Source organism: Bacillus rossius, chromosome 3 (assembly GCF_032445375.1).
Source record: "Bacillus rossius redtenbacheri isolate Brsri chromosome 3, Brsri_v3, whole genome shotgun sequence".
Lineage (NCBI taxonomy): Eukaryota > Metazoa > Arthropoda > Insecta > Phasmatodea > Bacillidae > Bacillus > Bacillus rossius.
The window spans coordinates 35,277,849-35,288,693 of NC_086332.1; the positions used below are offsets into that span (position 1 = coordinate 35,277,849).

Here is a 10,845-nt window from a genome sequence, read left to right on the forward strand (position 1 = left end):
CTCAGCTTTTGAACTCATTGCAAAGACTAAAACTAGACGTGTTATTTCCAAATGTTAAATTATTAACATGTATTAATAAGTTTCTGATGTGATCAAATGTGGTTCACCAAAATTTATTCCATGTTTTGTTCTTTAGACTATTAGTGTGTAAAAGTTATTACTCTTCACATATGTTCAATAATTGTATTTCAAAAAAATAAGATTTAGGGAAAGAAATTAGTGATTAATTTTTGCAATTGTGATATAATTGCAGATGATTGGTTGAGAATATTCTAGGTATTTCAGTAATGGATACAATAAATTTTTCTATGCAGTGTAATTAAAGGGTTTATTCACTAACCGGTGTACTGTGCCAACACACAAAATATGTCCTATTTTCATGTGATAAAGAAATATTTTTGGTAGATGTTGAATTGAATGATGCAATGTTGTAATGTTACTCCTATGACTACTTTTGATATTAGTCATGGTTTTTAAGCAAAAAAACTACTGGGGAGTGACGGCCCCTATATCCCAACTGCCTTGATTAATCAATGTCAGTTTTTCCAATTAAAGTTATCCCCAAAACTTAAGTACCAACCAAAACAGATCAATGAAAACTTTTTTGGGTCGGAGATTAAAAACTAGAGTGCTCATGCTTGCTACCAATGCGTCAGCCATCTAAGGTGATGGCTGCATGGACAATCCATCAAGAGTTATTGTCTAAAAGCTATTTCTAAGTGGACCACATAGCTTTTCACATAAATGTACATGTTAATGCAGTGAAACCTCTATTTAACAAATCTCAAGGGACCAAAATTTGTTGTGTTTGTTGTAAAGGGGTTTGTTAAATGGAGGTTTCGCACTATATATTTCTAGTCATCATAAAGCTTCACATAAATGGCTAGAACTGTCTTTCTGACCGTTTAATACGATATGAGGAATTAAACATGAAAAAGTACATAGAATACACTTGTTTAATGGCATGTTAAATAAGGTCGAAATGAATCACTATCTTGTCCAAATCATCATTTTTACATACTTTCACACGTTTTCGATTTGTTCCTGAAAGAGAAGCGTTGTTTACGATCTGTTCCCGGTTTGATAATATGGTCGAAAGTGTAGACGCCGGGATGTCGAAACGTTTAGCTATATCACTTTTTTTTTACAACTTCATCAACTGCATTTAAAATTTCTAATTTTATTTTAATGTCAATCTGTCGCCGCTTTTTAGGATTAGAATTCATTTTACAGTAGTAATGTGTTGATTCCCGTAAGTACGTGTGGAAATAAATAAACAACAGTGAAAACTGAAAAAAACGGAAATTGTACTACACCATAGTTAAACATATTTGTGTGTGCGCATCTTTAACCATAGAAACGCAAAATATACTATTTGTTCGTCTTGCCACAGCGATGGTACGGGAGGTTTCCGCCACTAGCGCTAAATGTACCCGCCATTTTGAACAAAGTGTGGCATGTATACACGACGTGTGTTATCCATGATGCTTTGTTTATTTATTGTCTCCCGCGATGGTGCATATTATTTTAAGGTTATACACACGTATTTTTAAGTAGTGAATGCAAAAACTTAGTGGATGTCTTGTAGGAGATGTTTATTTTTGCGCGTTTTTCATAAGCGGCAGTTCGTTGTAAAGGGAATTTCACTATTTCGAAACAAATAAAATTCGGTATTTAGAGGTTAAAACAGCATTGATCTTATGGAGGTTCAGCGGGACCAAAATTTTATTTCGTTGCATGGGGTTTTTCGTTAAATAGAATATTCGTTAATGGAGGTTTTACTGTGGTTAGATCATGCAGTGGACATTTGCTTACTCTCCAAGAAAAGAGTACCCATGCTTCTATGTCTGCTCTTAAATAAAACCAGTCGTTTCTATTCACTTGTAGTTTATTGTAATTTTTGTTAATGTAATTTTTCAAGCCTGATATTCCAGCAAGCAGCGGGACCAAGAGTTCAAGTACATTTTTTCTATGCAAACCTTCACTGTCACTGTATTCATTGTCCAGCATTGTGCGCACATTCTATTGCATTTCATGGTCTTTCAAACTTATAAAATTAAAATTTAAAAAAAACTATTCTCCCCTCCTCTTTCAAAACTGCAAACCACCTATAGATACTAGGCTCATACAAGAAACAAATGGATACTAGGATATACCCATGGATACTAGGTTCCTACAAGAAACAAATGCATGGCACAAAAAATGATCAGCCCATTCAAAAAAAATGTTTATTTGTAACAGAACAAATTCACAAGCTCGCCTATTCTTTTTTTATCTTTCACATATTTCATGCTTTTTTATCTCACGAAACATGTTGTGTAACAATTGAAATGAAAAAAAAAATCACATTTCTTTTTTTTTAAATGTAACCTGCTAAGAGTGTGATCATAAACAAACTTCAAAATGAGCTGCAAATAAAAGCAACACTTCACTGGAGTTGTGTGATAAACACTCCGAGACCAAGGCAATTTGTCCTCAAACTACAATACAGTATCTGGTACACAGTCTACTGGCGGGACACTTATCACTCGTAGATGTCCTCCTTGTCCGCAACGTACCGCACAATATCTGCGGGCCGTAACAGTTTCTCTGCATCAACATCTGGGATTTCAAACCCTAAAAAAATAAAACATACTCAAAATCATTACAAAAAATAAATAATTCTGTCATACATATATTTAACAATTATTTTGCATGAATTTCTAAAACATCTGAATAATAATAGCTCAAACAAATTTAAATTTTATCATTTTCATTTTAGTAAACACACACATTTCATTTCTTAGCTTCTAGTATATATTTAGCTATACAGGTAGTATTTTTCCAACTCACTAGTGTGAGAAGTCTTAAACATTGCTGCAGAAATTTCACAGCTGTATATGCACTCCTAATTTTATACGGACACCAAACATTAACTATATCTAAAACTTGGCCAAAACTAAGTATAAATTTCAGTTGAGGATTTTTTTTTACACATTCACACATTCTACAGTTATTTGGACTCACTTCAATTTCCTAGAAATGAATTCTTATAATTACTGCAAAACATGAAAAGCCAAAATAATAGGCTATTATTCTCAAATATAGTATACACAGATTAAATCCAGTAACTAAAATCATTATAAATTAAATTGAATACAATCAATTCAATGAAAACATACCTACCTAAATAGAAGTCATATTTAGTTAGTTTCTAATTTATTTAATTAAAACATAATTTAATTTGTGTGTCTAAAAATTTGTCAAAAGATCCTTTGAAGCATATGTAGGTATATTTATTATAGATTTTTGGATTTTATAATTTAATGCTGAACAGTAAATCCCTTAACATACAAGCAGAGCACACACCACATTTCATTCTTCTGTTTTGAGATCAGATAGTTGTATGTATATACAACTATTTTTTGCACACATGCCTTTTTATAATTTACCATTTTAAATTAATTATAACATTAAATTTGGCAACCCCAAACATGTTGGATGTTCATTTAGATACAGTACTTAACTATTTGAATTAATTTTGCCATTGTTAGAGGTTTTCTACAGTTGTTACAATATGAATTTTTATGATATTCCACCATTAAATATTGTTATTCAAATACCTTGATGATGTAGGGCTTTACACGTCCTTAACTGTACGTTGATAGTTTGTGCCTGGGCACCATCATGTGTTTATTGGGCACACAGATCCGGTGGGGACTCCTTAACCGGGTCGTAACGTTGCCCACGTGCGGAAATAAACTCTAACTGCCATACTGTCAATCCTTCCCGACCTGGTCCGCTCTGAGCATCGGACATGCTTACGAGAAGAGTGAGCTCTTGAAGGCATCCCACACGCATAATACCAGAAGTTGTCGACAAGTGATAAAGAATGGCACATTTGCTACGATAATTAATATGCCTCGCAGAACAAATCTGCATAAGATGCTGTTGGTCACCCTTGTGGCCAAGTTGCTCATGTTTAGTTCAACATCCCACTACAGGGTTAAAAATTATTAGCTAAGCAGTCTACCTCCCAAGGCAGGCACAAGAGATAAATAATGAAGCGATTTAGAACATTAAATTAATAAAGAGAAGTGAACTGTCAATGATGGAAAGCAATGAGGTCCCCAGGGTGCGAACTTTTCATACCTCGGGCGGTCATGGCTTCACAATGGGCCGGATATAATAAAACTGCCACTGACCAGGACTCTTACAGCCTCCCCACTGCTTGAGTTAGGAAACTTGTACATAAAAATTGTTCACATATTTAAACAAATAAAGTTATGTTAAACAACTCTTCACAATTTATTACTGTATTCATAATGATACCGTTTAAAATACTGAATGCCGCCCAAGAGTGTGTTCTGGAGATAATGGAATTATTACAAGTTATTTAATAAAAGGCAGATGAGTGTACCTGAAAAGAATGTAACTTTTGGGGAATAAACAAAACAAATTTTCACGCTGAACTGATTCTAAAGGAACTCACTCCCACCCTTTCTTGGGCTGGTGACGCACTATTCAAACGCATACACACACGTCACGTTGCACACCACACACACACACACACGTAAATAAAGAAGGGGAGATTATGGCTAACGAGAGAGATGGTGATGCATCATGCTATACTAGGCATAGCCCTGGATGATGTTTATCTCACCCAATTATAAATCATTACTAATTTCCAGACAAGCATGTCATTTTTAGCTATCTGGTAAAAAAAATTTTAATACCTAAGAATTAATTTTAAACCCAGAAAACAAAACTGATGGTTTGAGATATTACTGTTAATGGGTTACATCACAATACATGGGCATTGATGTGGCCGCTGACATTATTTAATTGCATTGCCGATCCCCTGTGATTCTCCATATATAAGAACGTTTAAATTTTGGATTTGGATTTTGTGACAATAGAAAGTAAATAAAATTTTATAAAAATTAAAAAAAATTGCTAGTTTCTACTGTGCCCAAGCATCAAACCTTGAAAGAGATGTTTTTGAACAGCATGGGGGCACGGAGTGCCGACTTGTGTGAAGTATGATAGTACTTAATATTAACTATTTTTATTACTAATTAATACCTCTATTGACAAAAGTATACCATAACATACACACTGAGACCCACACAGGAATCATAAGATTCACAACAATTCATTCAAGACCACGTTTATGCACGTTCAGTTTTTTTTCTCTCAGTTCTTTCTCTCTGTTTATCTAAAATCGACACATTGAGGATTTGGTTAGAGGTATTTGGGAGGTAAGGAAAACCATATAATGAAAAATTAAATAAATAAATAAATATATATATATATATGTATATTAAGTTTATAAAGCAAAGACAGTAGAACAGCCTATATTCAAATAATTATAAAATCAATGATTATAAAGACTGAAGCATAAAATATTTCAAAGTAGCGTAAGAAGTAGCGAAGATGTATCGGGGAAGGGGTTGGGGCAATAACGGCTGCTGCCCCTTTTATTAAAACTAAAAAAGAAGCGCGTTTAACGCATTACACATGATAGAAGTGAAAGTTCTTTTGCAATTTAAACTTCGACTCATAAGTATATCATAAGGGGTAAAACGGCAGTGAGAGAAAGAGAGAGAAAGAAGACCATTTTTATAAATAAGCATGAATTAACAAAATTATTACTCACTTCAAAAACACAGGTCAGGATATCAATAATTATTGATCAAACAATATTGATTTATCAAAAATAAATATTACTCAATGGTGAAATACTAAAATCATTAAGAAAATTTTTTAGTACGTATCAAACCTAGGATTGATTATAATTAGTTTTTAATTTAATTTAATTTTATATTATGTATAGATTAAATGTGATCAAACATTTTTCTAGACTGATTTTGTTGTTCTGCAAATATCACCTTATCATTGAGTTATTGTACAACAGATTTTGCCAATGGGATACTTCGACATATTGCAATGTATTCAAAGGCATTGATAATGTTTGCCGTTGAATAAATAAACAATGGGTAAAATATCCACCGCTTCGCAATTTGAAAATTATACGACAAGGACCTTCCTCACAGAAATTCATTCTTTACATTATAACTATATTGCCACAAAGTGAAAATAAAAACAATTAATATTCTACGCATGAGATTTGTTTAAAAATGTTTAAACTAGCTTACTTAGTTCGACTCAACATATTTACATGCTCGTGGGCTCATAATTATAATACGGAGTGTTGTGCCGGAAATTTGGTATTTCGACACTTTTTTTTTTTAATTTTTATTATAATTTTAAATTATTTTTGGAAATTTTATTTTTCTTTATAATTTGGTTACTAAAGGGTGATTTACTCTTTGTTAGGCTGGTGTACTCCCCTTAGTTAAACTTTGTGCCAGTAGTCTGAAGCACCTTTCCCAGAGACCTATAGGATCTTTTGCAGATCTAATACTTTGTTGGCAGCTCGCTTAAAATTTCCCTCGCTTACAGGCACGTCCCAGGCCTGTAACGTTACTTCAACTTCATGACTAAAACTGCATACAGCAGCTCTGGACGAGTTGTTACCATTTCTCAGAGACGAGCTGACCATAGCCTTTACCGTCACGAATACGTATTAGGTTCACTACCCTGGAGTCACGTCATGGACGCTAGTTCCCAGCGTCGTTGCGTTTTCTGCCCCCCCCCCCCCCCCCCCTTTCAGTTCTAAGAATTCGCCTAAGACCAATGACCGGTCATAAACCCCAGCAGACAGCGACCGTCTCCAAGGACGCCTCGCATAAAAAATGTGTGTGCCAAGATGGACTACCCCACGACATCTAGCGGCAGAAACAGTAACTTATTATCTTGGCCGCCAGAGTGTAGCACCTGACTGCCCCTTTATTCCCTTGTTAAAGCAGACACCTTGGGCGAGTCGATTCTTTTTTATTTCAGACACCCCTCAACAGGTAGCGCTAAGGTCGGCCAGTGCTACCAACTTCGAGACATCAGTCAGAGTTTTTTTATGACGCCCACTCGGGGAACTTCGGAACTTTTCGGTCCGGACTACCAGGCCGCCCCCCCCCCCCCCAACACCACCACCACCACTTTTGATAGAACAGTTACTTTTAATTACGAGACGCGGTTCTTCGAGAGACACTTCGCGTCGCGACCGCAGACGGACCATTTTGCGATTATCGGTGAGTCAACGAGACACTACAAGACTTCCATCCGGCCGCAACCGACTATGTAGTCGCCTAAATAAGGGATGCTATCCCTATAATCTTTTTCAAGTTGTTTAGTCCGTCTGCTTAGTACAAAGTGTAATAGTTATTTTTCTTTTAAATTATTTCTTTTAAAATGATGAAAACGACCGCGCCCAGCCGCGTATTCGCGGGATCCAGTTCCTGGCTGGCAACGCATCGGTAAATAGCAGCCAACTTCCCTGTCTGGTGAGTGACGATCCGCGACTTTCCTCAACCTCCCCTTAACTTTTCCGGGCATTTTCTGCCCCGTATACTGTCTGTGTACAAGTTCTGATCAATTTTGATTCGGACTGTTCCAGACAGGAACCGAGAGCCGGACGCCAAATTGGCATTTTCATCTCCCTTCAACAGGATACAAGCGCCCTGCCATCATGTTCCCGCGTGATCTGCGGGAAACGAAGCCCCGACCTCCGGTGCTTCTGTATCTTTTGACCCTTTTCTGAACTTTCTTTAAATTACATCGTCAGATGCAGTTCATTAGATAAACATAATTTCTGGACTTTAAGTATATATACTGGGATAGTTTAAACATATTTGTAATTTTTTATTGGTTTAAGTATTTTTAGTAAATGAAACTTTTTATAATTGAATGTAGGATCGACCCACAAATTTTTTTTCTTTCTTTCTGAATATACCTGAGAGCTGTTTAAGAATGTAATTAATATTGTACGTTAATATGCTCTTGTATCTGTTATAAGTTTACTCAGTATGGGGTAATTATATTTCAGACGGAATCACACCTTGTTTCTGTTCATTACTAATAACATTGTGAAACCTTAAAAGATCCACCCAGCACAAAAATGGTAATCCGACCGTGGTTTGTTGCTTCAGTGTGATTTAGTTAATCAAATAATAATACATGACAAATAATTACCCAGTCAAACTAAAGCATGAAAAGCATTATACCAGCAAAAAATAGTTAGATACACAGCTAAAACAATACTTGGGTAAATATGTAGTGTAGCTGTATTTGCGGAAAAAAAATGTTAAAAATCCGAAAATACTTTTATTATATGCTCTTTAACTTCCTCTTTTCATTAAACCCAGCGGAGATAAGAAATTCCAAATACTTTAGGAGATATACCGTTCTTATTTTGCAATAGAAGACCTGTGCAATCAATTGACAGTTGCCATTTTTTTATTTTGCCGTGTGTTCGTGAATGCCTAATTAATTAAAATGGTCGATTAGGTCAGGTCAGTTACATTATAAATACTTTCAAACGAAGCGGACATTAAAAATAATGTAAATTAATATTAATGGTTGTTTAGTTTTAAAGTATTTATAATTTAACTGTCCTGACCCCTAACAAACCGGGACAAAGGATGAACAGTAGGAACTCACGTAATTTTTTTTACTTATTACTTGCGCAACAATATCCAAATAACAAATAAAACATTAAAATTTGAAACGTTAAAAACTCACCTAAGTTAGAGGCGGGTAAACAATGGTGAAAGCCGCAAGAAAAAAAAAATTCATATACGTAAACAAACAATGGTCAATGCCGCATGCAGGTATTGTAATGAAAATTAAAAAATTCAATATCTCCTAAAGTATTTGGAATTTCTTATCTCTGCCGGGTTTAATGAAAAGAGAAAGTTAAAGACCATATAATAAAAGTATTTTCTGATTTTTAACATTTTTTTTCTCGCAAATACCGCTACTCTACATATTTACCAATACTTGTAACACTGTTTAACAATACTGATTTACACAAGTAATTAAAATATTATCTACTTAAAAGAACACCATTTTTTTGCGAAGATGGCCAGACAACCACAAACCCTGTTGCGTTGCCCTCTGCCCAAGTCGGATTGGCGTCAAGCACAGGCAGGTCCCTACCGCCGTAACCCGCCTATCCCTGCAGCATGGCAGGGTGAAACCTCAGCTGCACGCCGCCACGTGGAGCCCGCTGCCCATCAAGTTCTCTGCACCGTCCGCAACGGTTTAGCGTCAGAAATCGTTCCAAAACAATGTTTCACGAAAACGTTGCATTAAAATGTAGCCTGGACATTAGTAAATATGTAGAGTAGCGGTATTTGGAAAAAAAAAAAATTTTTAAAAATCTTAAAATACTTTTATTATATGCTCTTTCACTTCCTCTTTTCATTAAACCCAACGGAGATAAGAAATTTCAAATACTTTAGGAGATATAGAATTTTTTAATGTTCATAGTCGGGCGATATTTGTTAAAAAAAATTTTTAAATTTCCGAAAATACTTTTATTCTATGCTCTTCATTAAACCCCGCAGAGATAAGAAATTCCAAATACTTTAGAAGATATCAAATTTTTTTAATTTTCATCACAGTATCTGTGCATTCATGCAGCATTCATCGTTTCATGTTTACAAGTATGAATTTTTTTTTTTCGCAACGTAGGTGAACGACTACAAAATTTTCTACTAATGGCCTCTAATTTAGGTTAATTTTTAACGTTTCAAATTTCAATGTTTTATTTGTTATTTGGATATTGTCGCGCAAGTAATAAGTAAAAAAAAAAAAATGACGTGAGTTCCTACTGTTCATCTTTTGTTCCCGTTTGTTTGGTCAGGTTAGTTACATTATAAATACTTTCAAACTAAGCGGACATTAAAAATAATGTGAATTAATTTTAATGGTTGTTTAGTTTTATATTATCCAATTATATGCTACTGAAGGTGCATGAGTGAGTGGTGAAATTTGGAACAGTTCAGGCCTCGGAATGGAATGGTGTGAATCTTAGGTTTCCCAAGTTGCTACGCTAAAGCACAATGGCGGCGGCCGCATTGTTAACACAATCTATAAACGGTAATTTGTCTGAAACCAGTAAGAATTTACAAATGCGATTTTAAAAGTAAAAGGTAGTACTGAAAAACACCCCAGTATTATTTTCCCAATTTATATTATTTTAATAAAAGTAAAAGAATGAATAAAACTTACCAAATTCATCTTCCATTGCCATTATGACCTCAACATGGTCTAACGAATCCAAACCAAGATCATTGATAAAATGTGATTCTAATGCGAGCTGAAATAAAAAATAGAATTGTTAGAATAAAATTTATCAAACACATATTTAAAGGTTTGCATAAACTAAATTTAGAGATACCATACCTTTGATGGGTCAACCTTATCGTAAAGTTTTAGGACCAAAAGCACCCTGTCACGAATAAATTCAAGTGTCAGGGGATCCTTTGAACTGTAAAATCTTATAGAAGCGAGCATCGTCTGAAAATACAAAAAAAAGTAAAATCAGTACCTTATCTGCTGTTACTTTGTCATACGCCTTGCAAACATTTAGGACCCTTTCTCGGATGGTATCCAAAGTAGGTTTTGCATCTGCGAAATGTCGGGCCACAAGCGTCTGCCATGACCCTATGTTCTGTGGGGTAAAATAAAAAATCCGATTCAAAATATATACAGCTTTTTAAATTGCCTCACGAGCACTCAATGAAAACAAAAGGACTTTGCACCTAAGAAACGTACCTGATTCACATTAAGTATATGAGACTGTTTCAGTTTTTTTGTATCCAAGTGCATGTTCTGTACACCAGCTACTGAAATTTTTGGAATTACATTTCGTAAAAGGCAAGAACTTCTAACAAACGCACACCGCACACTGCCAGCGATTCCAGCCATTTTTGTTACCGAAAATTGCAGAAAGAAAATGTG

At 34.9% G+C, this 10,845-nt stretch overlaps 1 protein-coding gene across 1 annotated transcript; it reads right to left on the reverse strand.

Moving 5' to 3' along the window:
* Positions 1-2,214: 2,214 nt before the first annotated feature.
* On the reverse strand, positions 2,215-10,845 carry LOC134530514 (acyl carrier protein, mitochondrial). The gene is made up of 5 exons (XM_063365395.1): positions 10,660-10,845; positions 10,433-10,555; positions 10,288-10,401; positions 10,114-10,201; positions 2,215-2,616 (listed from the first exon to the last, which is right to left on the reverse strand). Exons 1-5 carry the CDS (start codon positions 10,810-10,812, stop codon positions 2,525-2,527), a joined length of 570 nt encoding a protein of 189 aa, XP_063221465.1. The 5' UTR covers positions 10,813-10,845; the 3' UTR covers positions 2,215-2,524.

Bases quoted from the DNA above. Each gene is read 5' to 3' on its own strand.
- LOC134530514 (XM_063365395.1), bottom strand. From the start codon at position 10,812: ATGGCTGGAATCGCTGGCAGTGTGCGGTGTGCGTTTGTTAGAAGTTCT. The intron at 10,402-10,432 runs GTACTGATTTTA...TTGTATTTTCAG, and splicing joins ACAAAGTAACAGCAGATAAG to ACGATGCTCGCTTCTATAAG. The intron at 10,202-10,287 runs GTATGGTATCTC...TTTTTATTTCAG, and splicing joins ATAAGGTTGACCCATCAAAG to CTCGCATTAGAATCACATTT.